The 27,992-nt window shown below is 43.2% G+C and overlaps 1 protein-coding gene across 1 annotated transcript in view; it reads left to right on the forward strand.

Moving 5' to 3' along the window:
• SPTBN5 (spectrin beta, non-erythrocytic 5) overlaps positions 1-27,992 on the forward strand; it is a 132,000-nt gene that overhangs the window by 38,058 nt on the left and 65,950 nt on the right. Inside the window, exons 24-31 of the mRNA XM_026651316.2 lie at positions 2,768-2,913; positions 4,689-4,803; positions 7,173-7,283; positions 8,610-8,789; positions 11,316-11,519; positions 13,471-13,620; positions 25,487-25,591; positions 26,375-26,560. Coding sequence (XP_026507101.1) covers positions 2,768-2,913; positions 4,689-4,803; positions 7,173-7,283; positions 8,610-8,789; positions 11,316-11,519; positions 13,471-13,620; positions 25,487-25,591; positions 26,375-26,560 — 1,197 coding nt within the window. The remainder of the gene's footprint in view (positions 1-2,767; positions 2,914-4,688; positions 4,804-7,172; positions 7,284-8,609; positions 8,790-11,315; positions 11,520-13,470; positions 13,621-25,486; positions 25,592-26,374; positions 26,561-27,992) is intronic.

The following is a 27,992-nucleotide window of genomic DNA, read 5'->3' on the forward strand; positions in this document are numbered from 1 at the left end:
CTGTGTATAAAGAAAAAAAAAGTCCTCTGACCACACGCGCTAGCTATCATCTCACACCCTGCATTTGAACCCATACGGGGTATCATTAAATAATTATGACCCATACTCGATGGTGACCATACCCTGAAAGAAATCTTTCCCCAACACCCTCTTCCTGCCTTCCAACGACCCCCAAAGCTCTCCAACATCATCATCAGAAGCAAGCTCCCCACAGACTAGGACCCACCAACTCAAAGTGGCACCAGACCCTGCCAGAACAGCAGATGTAAAACCTGCAGACATATTTCTACTGCTACAATGATCCACACAACACACCTTTTAAGATCCAGGGGTCCTACACATGCCTATCACTACATGTGGTGTACCTCAGCTAGTGCACTATACGACCCAATAACCAGACAACCACTTTGCTTCAAATAAATTCACACAGAAAAATGATAACAGACAAAAACACCACATTACCCGTGGGCAAACACTTCACAAAACAATCACTCCGTATCTGACCTCTCAGTCCTCATCCTCAAAGGAAACCTGCACAACACTATTAAAAAGACAAGCCTGGGACCTTAAATTCATGACTTTGTTAGACATGAAAAATCAGACTGGCTACTAGAGACACTGGATTTATGGCTGATTACAACAATCTATAACCCACTGACCCACCTTTGTCCTCCAACTTCAGAAGTGTTAACTGCCCACTTCACCTTGAATGGTCTCTTGCAACATGTTAACTCCTTATGCTAAACAATTTATTTCACCTTGTGTTTAGCGGTGACACTCTGAGTACCTTTCCCAGACCTAAATAAGAGCTCTTGTGTAAGCTTGAAAGCTTGTCTCTTTCACCAGCAGAAGTTGGTCCAATAAAAGATATTACCTCATCTACTTTGCTCCATAAACTATGACATAATGAAAATCATGACAGCAGTATGGGTGGGGGTAGAAGAGAGGAGGGGAATGACGGTGATAAAATAAGGAATAATGCTGATCAAGAGAAAATGCAAACGAGCTATTAAAAGGAAATGTAACATCGCTTAGAAAATAAAATAGTGTCATTGGCTGTAACAGGCTGGCAGGGTTGATTAACACTTCCACTCTGTTAACAGAGGAGCTAGCTGAAAAAGAGCTAAGTGATGCTGACTTACTGTGGCAGCTGACTCCTGGCAAAAGAGGTTGGGAGTAGCCCTCAGAGGAAGGGGAGAGTGAAATGAGCTAGGCCTGAGAAGAAGGTTTACATCAGATTTGTGAAGCAAGCCTGAGGGGAAGGCTTCATATGGTAGGGTTTTCTGTATAACTGTTCAAAACTATTTGGTGTGAGACTTTGTTTTCTGAAACACTGGTATTTTGCATGGCTGATTAAGTTATATTCAATAGGGTTGACCTTGGTAGGAGTGGCCTTCATTCAGTGCCTAGCTGACAGAAGTCTACATCACAGAAAACACCAACACAATTGGCACTGTTGTTGTTAGAGCATGGATTGAATAGACCATGGAGACTGAGCTATGTCCCATCCTAAGGGGGGTTCACTCACCATAACATACCTGTGCTGTACCCTGTTCAGAGAATAAAGAGTGGACTTTGGTCAATCACTGAATTTTATTGTAATGGAAAATTTTCCCAAGGGAAATAACTGAAGCAATAGCATTAAAGGCAGTTATAATTTAGTAACACTTAAGTGCGGAAGAGGTCTTGTGTAGGCCCTCTGCACAAGGATGATGTTCACCATTAGGAGATTACTACTTTAGCGGATAGTCCTAACTGGTATATGGGAGGTAGACTAGATGACTCAGGAGGGATTTCCTAGCCCTGACTGTCAGTCCATGGTTTATTTCATTTACATCATACTATTTCATAACATACAGTCCGTTCATTGCAAGGTTCTCAAAGTGCATCGTGAACATTAATGAATGATTTTCAATTGGTGATGAGCCAGAATTGGAACTCTGGCTCCCACTCCTGCTACAAAAATTTTCAACAGGAGTTTTGAATTTGATTACAGGACTGGATCTGAGCACTATGACTTGGGTCTGTCTCTGTAATGAGCCATACTGGAATACTGAGTCCTAAAATGCCTATGCTTTGGGAAATTCAGATTTGGAGCCAATCCCAGCACTGAGCGTTGTGGCTCAGGTCCACTCTATATTTTGATCACCAGATATTTAAAGTAGTGTCCATTTAGTAGATTTTGGTCACAAATATTAATGGGTAAACACTTAACTACCTATCTTCATCTGCCATTGAAGTCTGTAGGAGCTGCTGGGTGCTCACCACTCTTGAAAATCAGGCCACTCATTTAGGCCATTCATTTTATATACCCATTTTTAAAAAATCTTGGCTTGTGCAAAATTGTGTCCACAAACAAGGAGGTTGGACTGAGGCGGACTGAAAATCTAGCACTGAATATACTTTGTATTCATACCTTACATGTATATTATTTAATAATATGAACTCAATTCAATTTTCATTGTATGTTTGATCAGGTGTCCAGTTATTTTTTATTTTGAGATGCTTCTACCATTTGCAACATGCTCTCTGCCTCTACCTGCATTGTAGAGCTAGCAGCATTCTTTCATTTTTCTAGCTAATCTATAGACCCTGTTGGTCTTTTGGAGCAAAATTATGTAGTCACAGTCAACCTTCATCTCCTTAAGGTCACCTGCCAATTGCCTGCCGTTAGGCTATATTCAGTAGGCAGCTGAGCAGATATCCACGTGGAACAGTAGCTTCCCAAACCAAGTCTGATCCCTGTTTTTTGTTCCTCTTTCAAAAGCATCTTTGTGCCAAATATGATACGTTCCAGCACCAGATAGAAATGGCTGCCAAGAGAGTTGCAGCTTGCCAGCAGCTGGCAGAGAACTTGCTGGACCATGGGCATTCGGAATCCAGAGAGATCCGGCAGAGGCAGAAGGAGTTGCGGTAAGAGACTAGCACTGGCTATTTCCTTTATTCTTCTTTCAGTTCCTACCTCAGGGGACCAAATGGGAAGAGATCCAGGAAAGTGGAAGACATGCCCACACAATTCATTAGTTAATAAATGTACGCCAGTGAGGACCTGAAAGGAGATGTGGCTTGTTCTGAAATGATGCCAATGGCAACTTCATTGGCACAGGACAGCCAATATGCCTTGTTCTTAAAAAAAATCATCATAGTATCAGCTTTCTGATTTGGCAGCTTGTGCAGTGGACCAGAGACCTTTAACAAGCAATATCAGTGAGAGTCCTGTGTCATTTTAAAGGGAATCACTTAACTGGGCTGCTAGGAGGCTAGTTGTGTCTTTATGATCAGGTTGGCATGGTCAGTGAATAGAGCACTCGACTGGTTCTCAGACCTAGGTTCTCTTCCCAGCTCTGCCACTGCCTGCTGGATGATCTTGGGCAAGTCATTCCTCCCACTCTGTGCCTCAGTTTCCCCACCTTTAAAGTGGGGATCCTGAAGCTGATCTCCTTTGTAAAGCACTTTGAGACCTATTGAGAAAAGTGCTATAAAAGAGCTAGGTATAATTATTACTGTTCAAATTTGAATTTCTTGGAGGAAAAAAGTCATTGAAGGACAGACTGGATCAGCTGGATCAGATAAAAGCTGTGGTTGAATTGAGCTAAACTAGGCTGGTATTCCACACAGGCACATCATTGCTGCAGAATGTTAGCTTTCACTTAAAAAGAGTAGAGGCCCTGAATTCTCAGTTACACTAAGGCTTCTTTACCCTGCCACCGAGGTGTGAGGGGGCCTTAGTATAAATGAGAATTCAGGACTATCTTGCTATGACTAGTGGTTGTGAAGACAATCTTCCAAACATGAATGAATCTAATGCAGCCTTTCAGAATCTGACAGAGTTAATATCACAGAGAGGTGCGAGCTGCCCCATTCATCTCAGTGCATGGTAACACTGAAGGCTAATAGGGACCATTTAAATGTCAGCATTGTTCGCTATTTCTCTGTTGATTATTTGAAACATCAAGCTGCTCCAGGATTGTGGCTGGAGCTTAAGCAGAGTGACACCACTCTTTTCCCGCCTCTCTCTCTCACGCTCCATCTGTAGTCACACAGACAGATTTAGTTTTTCTAAGCATTCTAAAAAGTTAATGCTTTTCTGTTTGAGTGTGTTCATTCTTCAGGCATGCTCACAAGCCCTCCTTTTATACATACTCTTCTGACTTTGTCATGCTTCTAATTTTACCTCTTAGGCTCTCCCTCTCTGGTTCTCATATTTTCATTCTCCTTTTGTGTACTATGATACACATGAGATGGGCCCTTTGCCTACCCCCAAACCAAAATCCAGTCCAGGAAATATTTAATAGCACCTAAACCATTTGGCTTCAATCATCCCATTACATATTACAAATAAAATGTAAAAAGCCTGCTGTGGCATAAACTGCTCACAAAAATACAGTGCGACTGAGTGGGTGATTTACCCTTTATTTTTGTTGACTGCCTTTCTGCTGCCACCTCCTTTGAATCCTAGTATGGCATGTATTGAATAGCCTGCCTTTGACAGTGACAGGAACTGTTGTAAGATTGACTCAGTGATGGGAAACTGCCTGCCTGCGCTCAAGGGAATCGCCTCAGCCAGGCATGGTGGCTGGAGCCAGAGACAAAACAGGGATCTTTTTAAAATCTTTGCTCCTCCTATTCATCTTATTTGTCTCCATTTCACACCCTTGCATGGTCTGTCTCTCCATGGCCCTTTGCAGGAACTCCTGGGAAGAGTTGTTGGAGATGACCAGGTTACGAGGCGAGCGACTGAAGGATGCAGAGGCAATTCACAAGAGTTACCAAGACCTGACAGATGCCCTGACCCACATTGAGGTAAAAATCATGGTGAAAAAACATAGGAGGTGGGTCTTTAATTTCTGCCTAGTGCTGTAAGGGTCTTTAGGACACCCACCATTCCTCCCTTTGGCTTACAGAGTTTCCCTGCAGAAAAGACCCATACCTCACAAGCCACTCTGACCAGAAGTGCTGAAAAAGACTCCTATGGAATCCCTCAAAGACTGAACTTGATCTGCTGTCAGGAGCGGCTGCTGGAGCTGTATAAGTGACTAGACACTTGCTGAACTTTGTGAGGAGCAAGAGGCTGAAGCTGGACTAAATTGCCTCATATTGCAGCACATGCTGTCATGCGACTTCTAGTCCATCAAGCCAGAGTAAAAAGGCTTTATTGTTCACTGCCTCATTGTGCTCCCCTTTACAGCATTGATTCTCTATAAATTAGAGAGAATATTTTCCAACAAAAAGGCATCTCCTTAAGTGTGAAACAGAGGAGGAAATCCAACATGGCTTCCAACGAGCAAAGCAGTAGGATTCTGCTACTTTATGAGCTGGATTCTCCACTTACTCACACTGGCATAATTGAGTTACTCCTGATTTGAACTAGTGTAAGTGAGTGGAGAATCCATCCCCTTATCTCACTAGATACCACATGGGATTTTGAGAGACTGTGTATGTATTAATAGTTAATTTTGTGACAAAAGTGCTGAATTGAAAGCTCTGCAGGCCCAAACTCTTGATTTATCCATAGGTTAGGGTCAGCCCAGCCAGAGGCAATGTTTCCCTCAGGCTGCCCTGCTAATGGACCTCAATTGTAACCTGGATGTACTACACCTAAGGTTAGAACGGTCATTCCATAGTTATGACCATTCATTCGTTGGCCTCTCTGCTGAGACTGCTGCCAACAGGTGGCAGTTGTAATGGTGGTTTGTATGTTGCCAAAGAAGTGGACTGAGACCCTAAACTAATTACCAATGTCTCTTTTGAGGAGGTCATCAGGTGCCACTACAAGAGCTATTCAAGGCTTACCCTTGCCACAAGCCTGGTCAGACTTTTATTTCTGTGGGCTGAGAGGTAGTCATGCATCATAGCACACAGTGCTACTTGTAGTCCATTAGGCTGGCCTAAAAGATATTGTATGCCCCACTGCCCCATTGTGTTTATCTGTCTTTTCTAGAACATTACCACTTTACATGTTGAAAAGAATTCTTTGCAACCAAATTCAAGGGATTCTCCAAATTATTTGTTTTAAAATCAAAATGGTCAGTCCAGTGTAGATCTCAGCATACTTGATGAATTATCTGCTGCTCTATGTGTCTCTGGATACCCCTTGTGTCAACAGGTCATCTTCCTCTTACTCATGTGATGACCACCTGCATGGGTCTTCAGTAGCCTATGTATATAGAGCCTTCAGCACTTCAGTACAGACCTCTACCATTTCAGCTAAAGTTACTCCATTAAGTGTAGCAGTAGTAGGCTATTTTCGTTTAGTGGACTGACCACAAGAGGGAGCTGTAACACACACTGCCAGTGGGTTACACTCAGATTCCACATAATGTCTTAGGGCCAGATTCTGCCAGCTTTACATTGAGTAATACCTTTGAACAGTCCCTGTGAGAAGTCCTTACTTGCAGACAGGGCTGGATTTACACCTTATGCACCCCTAGGCACAGCATCTTCAGCGCCGCCCCTCCCCCTGCCTACAGCTGACCTTCATGTTTTCCGTAATAAATGAAACAAAACGAAATATAAACACAACCTCCCCGGGAAGGCACGAGACCCTCTGCCATGCACCGCGCTCCCAGCCCGAGCCAGGGCACAGCCCACCCGCCCCAGGCAAGGTGCAAGGGGGGGACTGTACCTCTCCCCAGGGCGAGCAGTTCCCCGGGTGTCTTCCGTTCCTCCCGCAGCCTGGCGTGGCAGCCGTGCTCTGGCTCCGCCCATGCAAGTGAATGGGGCACCAGTCATGCCCTTCCCTCTCCCTCCTCAGCACAGGGCAGAGGCAGCAGGGCGGCCGAGATTGGGAAGGGGCTGGGACACTCCCAGCACCTTCAGCAGCCGCCCTGCCTGGCCATGGCTCACAGCGCCCCCAGGCGGGCTGACTCAGATGCTCACCCTGCTCCAGCCCCACATGCTGGGTGGCCACCAACCCATGCCAGGAACCCGGCTGCCCACAGGGGGGCTGTGTGTATTCACTTTTTAACTTTTAACCCACTTTTAACTTTTAGGCACCCCTAGAACGCTGGCGCCCCTAGGCACATGCCTACTGTGCCTAATTGAAAATCCAGCCCTGCTTGCAGAGTAAGAAAGGTCCCCGTAACATGAGTAAAGCTCTCAGAAGTGGACCCTTAATGTTTGTGCCTTGGGGTGTTCATTAACAAAGCTCCCATTAACTCTTTCCTTGCTAGGAGAAGTCCAAGAGCATCCCTGATGACATTGCTAAGGACATGAGTGGCGCGCAGTCCCAGCTACGCAAACATGCGGCCCTTGAACACGAGCTCTTAGGGCATGAGCAGCAGGTGAGATCGGTCACTCACACTCTTTAATGTAACAAAGAGTCCTGTGGCACCTTAAAGACGAAGCGGGCATTCACCCACGAAAGCTTATGCTCCAATACGTCTGTTAGTCTTTAAGGTGCCACAGGACTCTTTGTTGCTTTTTACAGATCCAGACTAACACGGCTACCCCTCTGATACTCTTTAATGTGCAGCCAACAGCCTGGATTCCAAGCCAGCTCCAGCAACACTTTCCCACAACTAACTTGTCTGTCAGAGCCTGGAATGGTCTCCCTCAAAGCCTGCTCTTTCTTTTAATGTCTTTGAGTATCGGCGATAGGTATGAAGTGGGTGGTTTAAAACATTAAAAACAAGACAGGCTTTATAATTAGGGCTGACTCTGAAATGGGTCAGAGGGTTGGTTCCGATAACCACTTGAAATGGGTGCTTATGCCAGGCTTATCCCTCCTGTCAAAAGCATCCCACTATTCATTGGATGCCTCTCTCATCGGATGACAGAGGCATCCAATGAATAGTGAGATGCTTTTTCCATTGCTGTGCCCTGCAATGGATTCACCAGCTGGTTAGAGGGAGTTATGGAAGAGGAGAGGGAGGTGGGAGCTCGCTAGGATAGACTTCAGGAATTCTGACGGGTTTAGGAGGTTGGCGAGAGGAGGGCAAGTTGGGAATATGAGGCTGGGGCTTGTTATACAAACTTTTTAAAAGGCTCAGGCCATGAAAAGTGCTGCTGTTCAGACAGAATCCTGTTTTGTCCAAAGAGACATGCTCGGCTCTGGCTGTAAGAAGGAAATTCATGCAGTTTGTCTCTTGGTAACCTAGTTTGATAAATGCAACATCAGAGTACTGAAAATATGTTACATTGAAATTCCTAAGGCAGCATACCACCTAAGGGGCAAGGGCCTGACACCTAGACCTTGGGCTATCCATAAGGAATGGCACACTGGAATTAACCAAACCAGCTACATGATACCTTTAAAGGGAAATGAGGCAAGACAAATATCCATAAAGAACCTATCTGTGACTAATCTAAACAGCCCCTATCAAAAACCGGGTAGGGACATTTGTTCTCCTGGGATACCCATATCTGACACATCCCTGACAGCCTCCCATCTTTACAAATGGGACAAGATGTGATGAACCTCAGCAGACACTGGATGTCACTGTTATTCCATGTGACTGTAACTGGCACAGGAGAAAACTTTGTTCTGAAAGTGTAACTTGAATTCTGGTGCCTTGTGCAGTTGATATAGGTCTTGTTATCATTTCTGTGATGCTAACTGGCCCTCCATGACCTGCCCCTTAACCCGCATGACTTTCTCCCCTCTGCAGCTGCAGGAGCTGATCGATGCTGCAGATGGCATGCTGGCCCGGTGCTCTGAGAGACAGGTGGCAGACCTGCAAGCGAAGCAGCAAGCAGTAGTGGAGAACTGGGAGTCCCTGAAGTCTAAAGTGGAACAGCGCAGGGAACATTTGGAACAGGCCTGCAAGCTTTACCAATTTCAAGCAGATGTGAGCACTCTTGCCTTCTGTATTCTGTCTGTTAATGCACAAAGGAATCTGACTTGATGTTATGTGAGCATGAGCATGTGTGTCTGGCACACAGGTTTATGTGACAGAATGTGAGTGCAGACAGGTGTTTGTGGGTGCCATTTGCTAAGTGTATGAGAGCTCAGAGCTGTGAGTGTGTATTAGTAGATGGGGAAATATTGTGCCAGAGTGCAAGGGATGTTCATATACAGACATACATGAGAGTGTATGTTGTGTAGGGCAACTGGCAGAAGTTGACATCAATGTGCAGGTGGAGAAGGAGATAAACCTAATTTTCTCAGAGGGCGAGCACCTGCAAAATCCCACTGAAGTCGATGGTAATCACTAATGCTCCGCATCTCTGCAAACCAACACCTATCTGTCCATGTAAACATGAGTGTTGATAAGGGAATGGACAAGAGGGTGATTCTGTGGGTGTCATCTGTATGTACATGTATATAGGGGAATGGGTGGGTGACAATGGACCATTTCAACATTTTGTTTCTAATTGACAGTTTCAAAACAAAATGTCAATTGGAATCAACTTCGGAAGTATTTTTGTTTTGACCCAAACCATTTTATTTTTTTCAGTTCTCTGTTTTAATGAGAAAAACTGAAAAATTCAGATTTGGTTGCAAATTAACCAAATATTTTTGGGGATTTCTTTGGTTCAGCCACTGAACTGAAAGATCAATTATTTGCTCAGCTCTAGGAATGACCCCACGGTGCTGTAGGCAGCTGGCACAGAGGACAGCAGGCTGCTCTAACCCGCAGCTGAGTTCTCGCTCACTGCCAAATGCCCCCAAGTTCTGGTGAGCACAAAGGGCCACTCTGTTTCCTTTCTTTCTAGCTGTGTTGAGTGCTCTTTGGGGCCATTGAAATTATGTGAAAGGCAGTTGTAGCAAATAAGAGGTGATATTTTTACTTTGTTGATATCTAGATAAAGAGACAGCTGTGTATTTGTTCACTTGTCCTGGTTCATGTTGTGGGTTCTTTTATTTAAAAGAAATCAGATAATCATTATTGTAGAAAGGGACTTCTCCTGGGTTATCTAGTGCTTCCCTCTGCATTGTGTCAGGTTTGATTTCATTGTGACTAAACAGCAGGGCTGGCCCTACTGACCACAGGTCCTATGACAGCAGAGGGCTCCAAATCTCTGGAGGAACCCTCAGTGGAAGCAGGGTTTAAAGTGGGTTTCATGGTTTAGCAAAGGCCATGAGCACCCATGTGCTGAAGTTTGCATTAGACTCTATGTGGTCTCAGGCTGGCTCTGCTCAAGAGTCTCCTATAGATTGGAGTCTTGTCTGTCCTTGCATATTTCCAGCAATAGTTCAGTAAACCCCTGTGGCTGCTGGTTCATTCCAATGCTCTGAAAATCCCTAGATTTATGGATTTTCCACTAACACTTAAATCTCAGTGAGCCTTAGATATTTGCACTGTGTCAAGTGGAATGTCAGTGACTTGAGTGATAGCCAGCCCTGACTCTTAATTACACCCGTGCAAGTTGAAATGAAATCTGCACACATGCACTGAATCGTCCTCTTCAAAAATCATCTTAGTTACTGGTGACGGTCACGTACAAATCATGGTCCTTGGTCACAGCACCCATTTATAATTGATTAAATTTTCCAAACGAAGCACCTGAGTTACAAGTGCAAAGCATGCAATCATGTATGCAAATGAAGCATTATTATTTATTTTCTGATGTGGAGTTTTAGTACTCTGCAATAGAAGAGCACCCGTGCAGTACTCTGGAGGCCTTTGACAATCTGTTTCAAATACCCTAATTAACAAACAGACCCATCCATATCCACAAGATCACCTCAGATAGCCCAGGAACAATTTAAATATAACAAAAAGTTAAGTCCTCTTCCCACACAAGCTCCACCAGTGTTCCACACCCTCCTATTTTTGACAGGAGCACAACCTTTATTGCACACTCGATGAGAGACCAACAATAAGTGGGCTGGTTGGGGTTCAATCAATCAGGTGCACAAAACTGTGCACACTGACATGCAGAATTATTTTTAGCTTCACAACTTTCTTCAGTCACATTCCGAAAACAATTCTCAGGTGTTTGGTGTGTGTTCTTGTACATCATTGCCCCAGCTGAGAGCTTCAAACACTGTCTCCGAAATTCTAACTGTGGCTCTCTGCCTACAGAATTCTGAAGAAAATCTGTATAGTACACGGCAGAGATGTCTAAAGGGCAACCGAAAACATCCAATTATTGCTGATGAGACATTGCACAATGTTGTCGTGGTTCTGATGTTACAACAAAAGGCCTGTGGGTTTTTTAATACTGAAAGTAGATATTCCTCTGAGCTTATAGTACTCCCCGGTTGAGGTTTATAATAGCATTACAAGCCTTAATGGAATATTATCCTTGTTCTCTACGGCTGCATTATCTGTTATTAGAGATGAACAGTTACGCAGTGATGTACCAGTCTGACAACCTAAGCCTGCGACTAGAGACTAACCTGACCTGGACTTTTTCTTGGGTTCCAGGTGTGGGACTATTTCTCCTGGACAGCAGAGATGATGAGGGAAATGAAGACTGAGGAGACAATCCGGGATATATCCACTAGCAGCCTGAGGCTTACCCAACATCAGCAGCTGTTGGCAGAGATCGAGGCACGAGAGGAGACATACAATCGGGTGGCACAGCTAGGACAGTCGCTGCTGCAGGAAGAGAAAATATCATCAAAAGAGGTAAACAGAAACTATTTGATAGCATATCTGAGTCATTAGTCACATTCACAGTCACAGTCACATACAGAACTGCTCAGTACTGTCACAGATACCATTCTGCACTCAAGCTGGGCTTGGAGACACACACACACACACACACACACACACACACACACAACTCAGTTGAATATCTGCCTTGGACACACATGAATGTTCTTTCAGATCACTTCATACATGAGGATGGACCCATGTGGGAATCATACAAATACCTGCCAAAGCAGAGTTTGGGTTATCTGAGAAGTTTGGGATCTTTTGAGCAATCGAGACAATGCTACTTACTTCCTGAACTGGATTTTTACAAGTTCTTGCCTTCCAGTTATGGCACTACCTCCACACTAGACCAGACTGGGCAAATATATTGAAAAGGCTCAAATACATAAGAAAATCTAAAAGAATAACTGGCAAACTTTATGCAGCTCTAAATGATACTGAAATAGATAAATCTCAAAAAACAAAAGAAAGATGGGAAGCAGAATTCTAGGGTACCAGGACAAGCATCCTCTAAAATTCCCATACAATCACCCATTTCTCACGATGGAGAGTATTCCAGTGTATCTCACATTCTTACAACCCAATAATCACCAATAAAATGAACTCCAACAGCTAACATCTCCGTTGGAAGGGATGTAGGCAAACTGCCCTCCACCCACACAATTGCTGGAGAGTAAAACATTTTGATCATTTATACACAAAATCTTATAAAAAAATATTTGACATTCTCTTCAGTGAAACCTCGGCCCGTTAGGTAGTAGGGGATACTCTGCTAAACCTTTATAACAGAAGTTATGATAGGACTTGTTCAAAATATTAACCACCGCTGCAATAAAATACATTGTCACAAAATAAAACCTTGTATTCGAAACATGGCTAGGAACAATGAAAGAAACTAAAGGGATAGCACAAATCACAGCTCTAATTTGACTGTCCTTAGATCTGCTTGAGGGTTGATAGACTTCAACCAATTCTCTGTTTATAACAAGCAAGAAACAAAGACAAATCATAATAGCTCAGAGCTAAAAACATGTGCTGCACCCAGACAGGACATCAACCTGTCATTCAACTCCTTGTGAATAATTGTAGCTGGTGAAGGTCTAGCAGCCCATGTAGGGGACTGGCTTGAAGCACAGGCTGTGTCCAGGTCAGGTGAGTCTTAAACACAACACTCCCCATGCCCTCCAAGCTTTGCTCTGTGCAGATCATGTACCTTAGGATCAGGTTTTGGTGTTTCCAGATGCCTGAGCAGAGTTTTTGTAGTTAATAAAAAGTGCTGTGCCTTCTCCTCTGACCAACCTATCTCTGAATGCTTATTAAATATTGCAGTGTGCACCTACCATAACTAGTAATCTTCCCAATTCCCAACCTGTGAAAGGCTTTGAACATACAAGTACAGTTAAAAGAATCAGAAGTCAGTGCTGATAGCGAGAGGCCTGTGGACACCAATAGTTTTGGCAGTTGGAATACCATGTATTTCAACACGGATGCACCATGTGTTCATACGCGCTTGCTTTATGGCACACGGCCCTGGTGCTGACACATCATTCAAGTGTCTGTCCTGTCAACTTTCAATGGTACTTTCTGTGCCTACCATGGTGGCCGTGGATAACAAGGAATAAGTTCTGTAGAAGGAGCCTAAGAAACAGCTACTATTGCTTTATGTTGGCGTGGGCCCCTACATATGTATACAGACATACTGTCACAAATGTTCCTCCTCACATGAGATTGGACACCCCTCAACTTCTCTTTGTGCCCATATACAAGTGCTAGCATTTATTCCTACTCTCCTTTGTTTGATAACTTTGGCCAAAGTGCCATCGAAGAGGTCACTCCCAGCTCTGCTTTCTCCTACCTGCCTTCCCCTAATCCCATGGGCTACAATAACTAAAAGGGGTTTTCCTTTGTGTACCACCTTCAGATCCAGCAGAAGTTGCAGGCTTTGTTGGAAGAAAAGGCTAATGTGTACCATCAATGGGAGCAGAAGAAGGAGTGGTTGGAGAAGATACACCGAGAACAAACGTTCTACCGGGATCAGGATAATTTGGAAAAGATCCTGAACTCTCAGGAGGTGAGTGACCTTTGCTTCTGGTGAAATGCTTCCAGCCTAAAACTCATGTGACTAAAACTATAACTGGGATTATTTGAAGACCCAAAGTGCAGATGCATACAGGATACACTGAGGCAGGATGTCAGCACTTGAAATGTATTTCCTCACCAGTATTAAAATACATTCATAATCTTTTCTTCTTCCCAATCTTCTACTGGTGGTAACTTTTTAAAAATTCATCTGAAGTACCAGTGGTCAGAGCATTAGGTCTAATGTTCTCTGCCATGAAAACTGTGGGTGCAATCTCAGATGTAGTTTTATGTGGCTCTGCTCAAACTAACAGGTTGCCAGAATGCAGCAGGTATGCCAAGGGAGTGGGTTTTTCTCAACAACTACTGCCATGCCCATCACAACTGAAGAGATGAATGGAACTGAAGCAAGTAGAATCTCAGGGTAGCTTCTCTTGGAGAGGTGATTTTAGGAGACATTTCTTGTTAGTTAAATCTCTGAGATTGGTGGCAGTGCAGCAAAACGGTTTCAGGTTTTTGTTGGACTTTGGTTGCATCTGTGCAAATGCTTCATACCTCGGTGCCAGTGGAACTTTCCCAGACGCAATTGAGCAGCAGCCAGCTTCCCTACAGCGTGTGTGCCACCACGTCAATGCACACACTTGGGAGCTGCATTGGCAGAGTGTCCCTGAGCTGTATTGTGCAATGATATTTAACCCTTTGCAGTTCAGGGGCTTGGAGCCACCACTTCTCAGTGCTTGTAGCGAATGCATTTGTGCTGAGAATTCCCAACATGTGGCTCTTTTGGCAGCCATGATCTGAGTTTGTGCTGAAACCCGAAACCAGGAGAGTTTCACCTGGTTTCAGGTTTCTGTAGTAAAGCGTAGCACAGCTCTGCTGGCTATAAATTTGTATTTGTTGCTCAACTAACAAATGACACAGGTTGGAAAATACCTACCCTCAGCGAAAAAGGACTGACCGACCCTGCTAACATCCCATGTGGATAACATCATCACGGGAGGCTCAGGCACTGTGAAAAGACTTTATTCAGGGTGAATTCTGCCTTTGGCATATTTTCTTAAGAGTGAAATGGAGATCAGCCAACACACAGATGTGTGCTTAAAAGGAAAATACAATATACCCATTTTCATAAGTACAGTCTGCTGCTGAGAAACATTTCTTGCTCTACCTACATTGAGAAATGCAGTTGAAAATAAGTGCTACAGATGAAATTGGCATTTCTTATTCTATTAGTAAAGGCAGCCATTTTGATGAGAAGGGATACCCCAGCATAAGGGAGTGCAAGGCAGTCTCTATGTTGCTTTATTACCGGTTCACTAATTTATTTCCCCTGAAAATGCATTGAAAGCTACAATAAATGTTATTACCTCTTATGGTGGGGCAGATCTCAACTCCCGTCAGATCAGGAGCAACACCCACGTCTCCCCAAAGGGGTGCTAGAGAGGTATACCTCTCCTATTTGTACGCTGTCTCAAAGGTGGGACACACAGGATTGCTGATAAGAGGCTAGTCTTTCCCATGCTCTCCATCACATTGCATGGGCAAGGGTTACAAAAGATTATACCGCTTTCACATGGAAGGAGTCAGTATCCACCAATTCCAGTGGTTAGACTGATGCAGACACCAGCCAGTGCAACTCAGTTTAACTTTACTTATATATCCATGTAAACTGGGTGCTGCTGTAAACTGCTGGATAAACAGCCTAGGAGAGTCAAGTCCACCATCCATAGAACAGGTGAAGTACAACACAGACCAGGCTTCCACTGACTGCCTTGCCAGCATACCTGAACCCTGATTCAGAGGATTGTAGCAGGCAGTTCAGTCCTCGACCTTTCTCTGGAGACTGCCAAAGATGCCAGTTGTGATATTGGTTTCTCTGTTGTGGATACCTATTCACAGAACTGAAACCAGCAAATGTAGAGCCAGGAAAGCTGGCTTCTTTGCTTCCTTCTCCCTCCACACAGTGCACGTTAGGGTCGGGGGTAGAGCTGCCGCAGCACAAGTATGTGTGTGTGGGGGGGGGGGGCAATATCGCTATAGTGCTATAATTTGTGCAGGGGCTGGGGCAGAGAATTGGAGAGCCATAACAGGCTGTCTGACAGCCCCCCTGTCCCTGCACTCAGCAGAAACCGAGCACAGCAGAGAATCACTCTTGGTGTGGAAGGAAGAATTTTTAAAGTATTTATTTCTCCTTATTTCTTATACTAGTCCCTTAGAAACTTAAGTGTGACACATTCACTAAAATGTTTTTTCATTCTTGGTGTATTTACACATGATACTTTGTTGCAGGTTTAGTCATATAAAGAATTACATGGGGTGTATTCGCTTAATTATTTTTTTAAATAAAAACGGTCGGTCATATTTTGCCATAATCCGCTTTGACAAGTACCGCTTAAAGATACCTCTTTTCCTATTGAAATCGAGCAAAGCACCTACATGAGACTAATCTCCCTTCTCACTGACATAGCCTCTATCATCGCTGAGACTATGGCTACACTGTAAGCTATCGTGTGGTTCCCAGCTCATGTAGACATACTTGCACTAGCTCTCATTGAACTAGAATGCTAAAAATAGTAGTGTAGCACACACAATGGCAGCACGGACTAGCTGCCTCACATACAAACCCACCTGAACTCCATGGGTATGTACTTGCTGCTGCTGCTTCCTGTGCTACTGTGGCTATACAACTATCTTTCGCATGCAAGCTCTCACAAGCAGTGAATCACACCCCTAATTTGTCATGTAGACATAGCCTGAGATGTGACAATGCCTAGAAGAGATCTGTTGATGGATGAAGAGCAGATGATTCAAACTTAACCCAAGAAACACATCAATGATGTTGGTGGCAAAGGGAAGACACGTAATTTACTAAAAACATAGGGTAAGAGAAAACAGATGCTCAAGCTGGTATGAAGCCTCTGGGTCAGATTGGACTGATCACTACTCCTGGACTTGCAGTTTGCCACAGTACTGAAGAATGCTTTTCTTCCACCACTGAAAACCCAGGAAGTTGTTCGTTTTCACCTCAAAATTAATCTGCTGTAACTCTTTTCATCTGATATTGACTAAAAATGCCACAGAAAGGCTGAAATTGGTCTAGCATGTATCAGCATGCCTCAGAAGTAAAGAACGCAGATAGCAACACATCTTACCTGCGTTTTGCAAACTTCACTGGCTCTCTGTTCATTTTAAACCACAACGCCAAGTCCTGTTTTTACTTATTAAAACCTGCAATGGTATGGGACCTGGCAACGGTGGAGACCACCTCATCCTCCATGACCCTCCAAAACAGCTACACTCTGCAGTGATTCTGAAGCTGGAGAGATGCAGGGTTAGGCTAGTAGGCTGGGGAACAGTTCTCCATGACTGAACCTGGCTATTGAACTCCTTGCCAAGAGAGACCAGACAGAGCCCAAGCCTGAATATGTTAAGCTCCAAATATAAGGCACTCTTCAGTGAGAGAGCTTTCCCTCAAGGAGTGGCATCTATAAAGAAATGCAACAGCAGAGCCAATCAGGTTGACAAATACTGTCTCATTGTTGCCAGTACTCCAATATCGGTCCGTCTGTACCCTTGTGTTGTTGGTTGTCTAAAGTCTTTACGACGGGGACTGTCTTTTTGTTCTGTGTTTGTGCTCTACTTAGCACTAAGGGGTTCTCACTTCTGTTCTCTTCTCTCTCCACATGGGAATTCTTCACACAGATCTTGCCTCAGGTTCTGCCTCTGGACATTTATTTGAATAAAGGGAGAGTATCAAGAGATGTGTTGGTATCCTCTGCAGCTGGTTCCATCCATCTACTGGGTCCAGAGTTTCAGTTTGATAAAGCTGCACATCAGTATTTATTTAGTTTGTATTATATGCATATCCATTAAAACAGCAGATGGGGGATTTATTCCATCAGACTGAGCACTACTATGGCTATGCAGAGCTAAAATGTGGCTGAGTAATGACACAGGTCCTCTTCCTTGGTGGCATGGGCAAGAATGAAGGAGAGCACTTTAAACTGCCATTTCTTAACAAGTGTAGTGGTAGCCGGGTTGTCTGTCTAATTTCATAACAAGCTTTTATTCCCTCATTTGCCCCCGAGGCTTCAGTTGTGGACTTCCAAATCACTTTCACAAGGAGGATTTTGTCATTTGCTGGTCTTGGAACAGACCGAAGTGAACACCTGTTTAAAAAGGATCCCCGTCAGGCAGGCAGACATTTCACAACTCTTTTCCCTCCTTTCTGACTTTTTGTGGGTGGGTGGGTGGCATTACTTAGCTGTGTCTTTTTGTAGCCACATGTCTGGAGAATGTGCATGCGTCTCTTTAACATAGTTGCTTCAGTCAGACCCCTGTTGTGGGTTGTTTACATACACAGAACATGCTGCATATACCTTGAACAAAGTCTCTTCCAGCAGCAAGGAATAGGGGAAGGAAAAAGGTAAGCAGCCCACAGTGTTTTAAACTAGAACTGCTTTCTCATTCGTTCTCCGTGCCAGTGTGACAGGTTTGACTTCGTGCCAGCATCTTATGTTACATCCAAGTTACTTAAACCTTCGAAGGATTTCAGCAGGGTTTAGTCTAGGATCATTCTGTGCTAAAGAAAATAGAGCACATGTGGAGGAAATTAGGCAAACAGCTATCTTTTTTTATTGCTGAATTCTGTTGTGCCATTGCTTGGAACAGTTGTAGGAAATTCTCCTAAGACCTGTGAACAGAGATCTTGCCATTCTGAGTGCAGACAGGCAGCGTCTGAGAGAGATGAAAAGAGAATAAACTTGCTTTGTTTTTTAACAGAAGCAGACCTCTATATACTCTGCTCTCTCCCAACCATTTCAAGGCAACAGATGCGTTGCTTAGGTTAGCTGCTTTGGGTTTTTTCACAGACGACATAACGGCAAATTCACGGTCTGTCTCTGGCGAGCATTCTTGGCTCATTCCTCCTCTGTCTGCAGTCTCACTGTCAGAGAGCAGAGACTCATGCTTGATAATTTATCTTTCAGATCATCACATGCTCATATCGTTTTGCAGACGGGATAGGTGGTGATGGTGGTAGCGTTGGAGGAATAGAGCTTTTTATTTTGAATGTGGATACTTTAGTTTATCCTTTTTTTTTTCACGAGGAATGTTTATTAACCTCTTACTCCTTCACAGCAGAGGAAGAATGGAAATTTCCAGTGCCAAAGGAACAAGGATTAGGAGTTTATTGTAAAAATAGGGGAAAAGGCAAGTTTCTATTGCTTTGGTTTTGCACAGTTTAGGACTGAGCTGCAGGATGTCATGCAGAGACCATCACTGCAAGACCTCATCTGCACCAATCTATGTTTCCACTGTGGAAGTGATGTTGTCTTCCAGTAGAGTGACCCCACCACCAACCTTTGAATCAGCTGTGCAGGGGCGGCCTTTCCAGAAGATGCCATCTTCAGCGTGGTATCTTCCAGCTGGTCAGTCAGCAACAGAGAGTACTCCAAGAAATGTCACCTTGCCACCAAGCAACATATCTTCTGGGGTTTACTGTTCAAGGTTAGATGTCATCCTGGCTCAGACAAATAGGAGGAAAGTTTTCAGGAAAGGTAACCCATGCATGAATCCTTCTGACATGGCATCTACATGTTCCAATCTTCGCAGAGACTCTCGGGGCAGCGGATGTGGGAGTTTTGGCATTTGGTCCACACCCACATCTTGTAAGCAATGCTCAGTAGGAGATCAAAATGCCTGTCACTCTTCCACTGATAAAAATGGTCCCATGAAGCTTTCAGTGTCTTTGCCTTCTGCTGCTTCTTCCTCAAAAGCCCCACCAAGCTGGACATCACGTCTAGATGTTGCTCTGTCTGCCATTCCAGCTGTTTCACCACTCCATAGCAAAAGGATGCATGCAACGCTGGCATCTTGTAGCTCAGCCCCATCCCAACGTGGCTACAGTCAGTGCAGTGTTCCAATTCCAGACCTCCATGCTTCAGTGAAGCTCTACATTTCAACCTGCAGTTTGGCAATAAAGCCTTTTAGAACTGATACTCAAGTGAGCAACCATGCTCATTCCAGTCTTCTAGTGCCACAACTAGAGAAGATGTCTGGTACATCTGCTGGTCTCCCAACAGGATCCCAGGTGTCTAAACAAGATTTCTCCTCACCTGGGTCTCCAGCTCTTCAGATTACAAGATTTCATGTGACTTCCTCTGCCGAGTGCCCTGGCCTTCCTCAGCAAACAGTCTCCAGAGAAATATGGCTGACCCCAGCTGTGCTGACTAGAAGAGAAAGTTCTGTTGGTGGAAGTGAGGTCCCCAACACTGATTTAGATCCCGATCTGATCATCTTTCAAAACAACCATTCATCTGAGACAGCATTTGGGAAGACTCCATGTGAAAGGCTAACACCAGCTCACCACAAGATTTCCAAAATAACCCTGATACTTGCCACCCCTTGGACTACTGTGCCTATCCACGTGGTAAGAGAATTCAGAAAAAGTCCAGCACCAACCATCTTTATCAAATCACGTGATCCGGATGCACCTGGACCACCCCTTCACCCCATTGGGATTGGGGCTGGCCTCTCCCTATCAGTGAATCCAGTTTGCTGTCCAGAATTGCTCTCTTCACAACAACATTGGGCAACATCTCGTTCAAGGCCTTCCCAGGATGCATGCACTGTAGGAACTGTAGCTCCTGACAACCTCTTAACAAACATACCAGCCCGCACTGCAAATGCGCCACACAGAGCCGGCAGGGGTGCATGGTGTCCATCTATCGCTGTGAACATTGCCTCCTTTGGAGCTGGGAGGAGAGTAGTAAAGATATCCATTCCATTCTAGGAACATTTGCAAACAGACCTTGGTTAGCCAAGCCATGTGGATTCCTCCTTGTTTTCCTTCTGGTATGCTCCTATTACCTAGAGATGACTTATCTAGCGGAGTAGACTTGTCTGTGCCATTTTTGTTTTGTTGTCATTATGGCCACAATTGAGCTCGATCCTGCAAGATGCCGAGCATTGTGATCTGATCCAGCAAAGCATGTGCTTAACTTTAAATATGTGAATATCCCACCAGTGTAAATGGAGTTACTTGTGTGCTTAAATGTATGCATGTATTTAAATGCTCAGCCCCTTTCAGGATCAAACCCTTTGAGACAAGAATTGGTTTTTCTCTTTGCCAGTCACTGTGGGAACCTGTAGATACCGTCAGTGTCTTCTCTTAGATTTTCCTGTATCACAATTTTTATTTGCTAAGTTGTCAAGTTGTGTTTATTTCTAAATGGATATTTCCTTTCGCTTTAACTTTTAATAAGTACCACTTGGTTTGTAAAATTAATATGTTTAAGTGCATAGAAAGAAACTACTTTTTTGAGAGAGAGAGAGACCACCCTCTCTTTGAGGAAAGAAGGGAATTTTGTCTCTCTAAAATCTGGACATCTTCACAGTGTCTCTACTAATGAAGCCTGGGGGAGTTGAAGGGGAATTTAGTATAAGTTTTCAAGCAGAAGGTATCATAAGTGAACATTTTAATGTTGATATTGTAAAAGTGTTAGGATTCTGTTTTTAAACCTATCACTTATGGGATAGGTTTTTTGCATTATAGCAATACTAGAAACTGAATATTGACTGAGTTCTGTGCGCTTCCCATGTGTATTTCAGTCAAGGGCCATGTCATGTATTTATATTCATATATGTAAGAAATAACATACAAACGGAAGGATGGGGAAGAGCACCCATAAATGTATGTAATATAAACACACCTCAAATGCATTGTGAGGCATGAGGCCAAAAGCAGAGTGACTTTAGTATGTGAGACATATGTATATATTTTTACAAACATGGTGTGTCTTATTCAACTTAAAATAAAAGGTATCATACTGTAATTGTACCTTCTACTCAATACAGCATAGTAAACAAATAATTGTGAAATATAAAGTGTATTAAGTGCTTTATTTACTTCTGCTAAAAAAAATGTAATCTTGTTTTTCCTCCTTTAAATGTTTGGTTTTAGTGTACTTTCATCAGACTATAGACCAAGTTGATCCCTGCAGTTGCTCCCCACTACACTAGCAGAGACCTTCCCTATCAGCTTTAAGGTTTTTCAGGAGCCTAAAACTGTTAGCGACTGGCCTATTCCTGCCATTGGCCACACTTAGAACTCCGAGAGCCTTCAACTGGAGTTCCACGTGTGTGAAACAATTGCATTGGTTCCAAGATTTGTGGTGTGATGGGTAGAATACTTGGAGCTGGTCAGAGTGTGAAGAGAAGCAGCTCAGGAAGTGAGTGGTTGAAGGATTCAGTCAAGTGCTGAGTTACAATAGTTCTTGTTCTGGGAAAAAATAATATTTCTTGAAAGACAAACTTTTCTCTGAGCTGCAACATCCACCGACAAGTCTGTGTGATGAGCTGGTGAACTTAAGGTTTTAGTGTCCAGACAGCATACTAATAACCAGAATGTTTCCTTTGGGTTTTCTCAAATAACTGGTCTGGTCTGCCAGGTTAGTGCGTATGTTGTGCCTTTTTAATTTAAAATAGGAATTTATTTTGACATGATGGACCTATATAACTCTGTGTTTAGCACTGTACTGACCTATGGTGTGGGCTGCACTGTCACAATGACAATATAGTTACATTCATTTACAATGAACTCAGGGATAGTGAAACTCCATTTGAAACAGAATGAAAATCTCGGTTTGTTTCAGCACTTTGCATTTTTAACAACTTGGCTGTTTGTTAAATGTTCCATTTTAAATCTCAGAAGGGCTAGGTCCACTCTGTGGCTTTTTAGGAGTCTTTGCAAATTTTCATTTTAAAAGCGAGGCTGTTTTATAGTGAATGTTCTAATCTGTGGCTTTTTTTTTTTTTTTTTTTGTTCTCTAAGAATTTGGCAGAGGTGATTCAGAACAAAAACACTTAAACAAACCTGAAAGAAAGCTTATGCCCCTTGTATGCAATGTGGGGCCCTGGCTAGTTATCTGGAGAAAACAATACAGTTCATTGTATTTGAAATTAACATTTCTCATTAAAAATAGGAGTTTGAGGACCTCTGACAGGCAGTTCCCTATTGCCAAGAGAAAAAAAAGAAAAGAAAAAGAAACTTAACTGGCAAAGGGCCTGTGTCAGAGTCTGAGAGCCAGTTTCCATTCTGCTTTCAGACTGTTACAGCAAATGCTTTAAGGGCAAAGTGCTGCAGGTCTCCTCATTCTTAAAATCTCATCTAGTTTTCAGTTTAAATGAGGAAAGGAAAGTTTCTCACCACACACAAACTCCTTCAGCAGGGTGCTTGGCGCTATTGGTGTTGCTTTCTTCCAACCATATCAGCACTAATGGTACCACTCCTACAATACTGGAGGCTTGTGTGCTGATTCTCTTTGTTTCAGTACAGTTAGATGCACTGCTCTGTGGTAGCTTCGTTCAAGGCCCAGCGAAGCCACTGGGACTTCTTCCATTGTGTGCAATGGGGCTTGCCTCAGGCTTTCAGTGCTCTATATTTCGCATCCATAGAAAACACCATGGAAGTACGAACAAGTCACAAAACTCTCCAATAGCAACAGCTCACTGTCCCCACTCTCGTTTTTCAAATGTCACCAGTGGCTTTACTAGGGGGAAGTTGATGATGACCCAACTCTCCCTTTTCCACCCTCTCCTTTGCCCACCACAGATTCAGTAGTGGGGAGATGGATGGCTGCCCACTCCTCCATGTGCCCCAGAATTTGATACAGATACCACTGGAGGATAGTCATATAAACAGGCCTGGAGGTGCACCTGTGAAAAGCTGTACAGACTCGGACGACTGTGTCTAATGTGACATGTTTCCATTTCTCAGGTGGATTTTTCCTTCCTGAAATTGTAGCTAAGCCATAAAACATGGCAAAGGAAGTGATATGCCTTTAAAGCAGCTTCTGCAGTTGGAGACAGTATGCAAGCAATGCAGTTTCAGATGGAAGAAAAGGGTGACTGTAGTGGGATGTGGAATTGCTCAGAGTCCAGGACTAATAGATTTCCAAGGTGACTAACTCTGGTGGTAACTATGGGGTGTCAGTTGTACAAGGCATAGGGTGGCTATTTGACTGTACAGGAGACAGATCAAAAGTGCAATGGGTGAAGTTTTTCTCTGCAAGGCCCAACCAAAGAAGAACATTAAAACAAACAAAAGTCTTAGCATCTTTATTCCACACCCCTGAACTGTAGGTTAGATAGGAGGAGCCAGAGTATGAGGGACAACAATGTTTGCTTTAAAGTGTGATTAGTTTTACTATGAAACAGGCTTTGATGACAATCCACCCCTTTATCCAACCCAACACTTTTTGAGACAGACTTATTAAGAGCCTAGGCATGGTCTACAGAGGTCCCCCTCCACTAAAATTTAGCTATGGGGATATTTTTAACCTGTCTTCTCATACTCACAAGTGGATTAATGCAGCCCAGCTAATACATCTAGATTGGGCTAAATACTTCCCTGTACACTTGTCTGTTTATGTAAAATATTTATCTCAAGTTCACGTCCAAAAAATGAATTGGAAGGTGAGTCCAGGACTTGATTTCAGTCAGTTGATCCAACTGTATCCAGAGCTTCCAGCCTCAGCAGGAGGTCTGGCTGACACTGTATGTAAAGTATGTAAGGTAAGCCTCTCCTCTAGAAGCTACTGGGTGGGACAGGAAGATTGTTTGATATTTCTGGCCAGACAAGTGGTTTCACCATTGGTTTTCCAGTGTAGCTGTGTAAGAATATTTTTGCCCTAGTATATATTACACACTGAGATGGGACTGAATTGGAATCTTTTGCAAATTGTGAGAACTCTTTCTGGACAATATCATTTCTCCCATGCACATATATATTGTGCAATACCAATTTGCCAATATTCCCAGTGGGGCTTCTTCCAGGAGTGTTGATCTTCCTGTTGTTTCTCTGATTCTGTTCTATTTTTTCCCTCCTCTTAATTCCTTTAAATTATACCTTGGTCTCAGACTTCTCTTCCCTCTCTGCAAAACTAGAAACTGTCTGTGCAGCCATATGTTTGTCCAGTGGCTACCCCACTGAGCACCAAGCCTGCCACTAATCCCTGGCCAAGCCTTGCCATAGCCATCTAATCCATTAACGTTTTTGTCCTGCCTTTTGCACTCAGTAAAAAGGAGAATGAACTAAAGAGCAATTCATTCCAAGGAAATTCAGCAAGTTACAAGCTTCCTGCAGAAGAGTTTTGTTTTTTTCCCCCTCAAGGGGAATTGATTAAGTGTGTTTATTTTGCATTTGGGAAAAAAATGCATTAGTTACAGAAGGTATGGGAAACACCTATTCGTGCAATTGATTTATCTAAAACCAGGATAAGATGTGAAATACAGCTCAGTGCTCTGGAGATGCATGCGGCGTATTCAGCAAACAGACAAACAATTTCTGAAGTGACTAGTGCAGAGCTCGGTTCTCCAAAAGCTGTCCCTGCTATTCCAGTCTAGGGTCTCTCTGAAGCACACAACATTGGCTGGAGCCAAACACATTGCAGGCAAGTGCTGTGCAACCATCCTCCACACTCACACTTCCCTATTTTTCATTTAGCTCTACTAATGTATCAACTGCATCCTCAGCCCTTCCAACACTCTCTCAAGCAGTGAGTGATAGTACTAGCTTGAACTATGCAAGTGATATACAAGCTTCCTCAAACCTTTCTCTCAACACACCTCCACTTTGCCCAAAAATATGCAGCTCTACCATTTTATACTGGTAAGGTTTTTTTTTTCTGCAATGTCTCCCCTTCCTCCATTAATTGTTTAATGTCCGGTCCTTTCTGGAGCACACTGTCAGTGCTGGTGTTAATGTCTCATTCCCAAAGGTGCTAGAATGCTTCAGATTCACCCAATTTTCACTTACAGCAAAGTTGGCTAGAAACTAATTCAACTTTTGTTTGTAGATTTATTTGAAAACCAGTGACCTGGGAAACTCGGTAGATGAGGTGGAGCGGCTGATCAGGAAACACGAGGCTTTTGAGAAGATTCTGACCTCTCAGGATGAAAAGGTAAAATGAAGAATACTGTATCAAGTACAGAGGAGGAGTCTTGTCTTATGGGCAAAGCATAGACTTGTTGGTTGGGATGATATGTTTAAGCCAACTAGAGAATGCTGGGCAGGCAGGAAAGTCTTAATGAAGTCTAGTGAAATAAGAAGGCTGAGAAGTGGAAGGAAAGCAATAAACAGTCCATGGTTTTATCCTGGCTGTAGTGTCTTATTACCTGTAAGAAAATTGCCCAATGATTGGAATGCTGAGACTTACCAGAGGAAATCTAGAATGAGTTCTGTACTATGTGCTGCTAATAGCTTATGTTCCTATTCCTTCCTCAAAAACAAAATTTTAGAGCAAGAATATATATTAGTTAGCACAGAACACCATAGGGCAAGGATTATGTAAATATATACAGTGTGTGTGTCTGCAAAATTAGTAATGAAATGGGGGGTGTGTGTGTGTTTTCCCCTGTCCTCTTTGGGATAGAAGCAGAACTGCTCAGCTGTGTGTAATAGTTTCGAAGCTGCTGTCAACTAGTGGAGATTCTCCTTTAACCCACGTGGCTGCCGTGTAGGTCAAAGTGGCCATGATATGCAGCATAGTGGCAAATGGGAAATCCAAGGTGGCCACAGATGTGTTACAATGTTATTTTAGCTTGTTACTGCCTTTCTCGGTTCTTCCAGAAGGGACCATCTTTTTAGATATGGTAAGAAGGGGACAGAGAAAGGAAACTGTTCTGTCGTATCCTTCCATGTGTTAAGGGACACAGCTGTGATTTCAGTTTTGTTCCCTTACCAGGTGACATCTCTTCAGGATCAGGCAAAGAGGCTGCAGAAGGATGGTGGGCTGGAGGGGATAAGGATCCAGCACAAACTGAACTCTGTACTTGAGAGGAGGAGTCGGATCAAAGATCTGTCTCAGAGTAGACGGGAGAAACTGCAGACCACACTCCTTCTCATGCTCTTCTACCAGAACCTTGCAGAGGTAGGTGTAATAGCTATTGCCAACTTGCCATTATAACATAAGGAAAGATACTCAAGACTTTTTATGTAACCGTAAACACTTAACTCATTGCTGAGAACTATCCAGATAGGTTGCTGGGTTGTCGGCAGGGCTCCAAGTGCAAGCAATGTGCATCTGCCGATAAGGTTCACTGCATAATGATTCCCTCCATACAATACTAGAGTAGGAACCAAAATTACCCATAAAATTCCTACTATCATTACATTTCCACCCTTTTTAAAAATGCATACAATTTAACTACATTTCAACTTTTTTACTTAACGTGTCTACTTAATTTAGCATCCATAACTCTAATCTGAATCCTTAAGAGTCTAGAACAATTAGTCTCTGTATCCAATGTATCTATCTAATAGGTTTTCTTATCACTCTGCCTTGAGGTAGTAGCAGAATTATCAGTGTCCCACTTCTTTTCTGTATTCGAACTGACCACTTGAGTCTCAGTAGATTCAGTAGACTGAGCTGGTGTTGCTTGTATTTGAGTTGAATGTTGATACAGTTTCTGTTTGTCCCCTATTTTCATTCCCCTCCTGCACAGTTCTTTTAGTGTTCATCAAATCCTTTCTGTATCTTCTATAGACATCCCTTTCTTCTGTCTCAATAAGACAAGATCTGGGAGCACCGTGTTGGTCAATCGCCTTTGCATGTTTCCATGCTTCTTTTTGGCAAATACAAACAGTGTCTCCACTTTCTTGTGATAACAGCTTTGCACATTTGGCAAAGAAATATTTCTGCTTTGCTTGTCTCAATTTTAGGCTAGTTTGTATATCTCCTTGCATCAGGTTGGGTTGCAACAACTTTGATAAAGTTGGCAATCTGGTCTTTAAACATCTTCTCATACGGAGTTGAGCAGGTGATCTTCAATCTCCTATAGGAATATTCCAATAACACCTATCCAATAAGATAGGGATGTGTGTTACCCAAACTAGATTTTTTTTAAGAATCTGATTCACAGTTTGAACTGCTCTCTCAGCCATTCCATTCAATTGTAGGAATAACAGACGTGATGTTTTGTGAATAAAGTCCCATTGCTTTGTAAAAGTTTTAAATTCTCTAGAGCCAAATTGTGGTCCATTGTCACTAGTGAGCTCATCAAGGTATGTCATACCTTGTAATTATTGACTTTCAGTGTCTGATGACAGACACCCTTGTGGTGTCCTGAAACAAGTAGATTTCCAAGTATTTTGAATAATAATCAACCAGAATAAGATAATCTGTACCTTGACATTTAAACAGGTTCATGCAAGTTTCTGTCATGGTCTGTTGGGACCTCATGTGGTAACACTAGTTCCTTTTGATCTTTGTCTCTGAAGGTTGAACGTGTTTCAAGACTATACCATGTCCTCAATTTAACTACATGTGTCTGGCCAATAGACAGCATCCAAAGCTCTCTTTT

Source organism: Terrapene carolina, unplaced genomic scaffold (genome assembly GCF_002925995.2).
Source record: "Terrapene carolina triunguis isolate 2854851 unplaced genomic scaffold, T_m_triunguis-2.0 Scaffold96, whole genome shotgun sequence".
NCBI lineage: Eukaryota > Metazoa > Chordata > Testudines > Emydidae > Terrapene > Terrapene triunguis.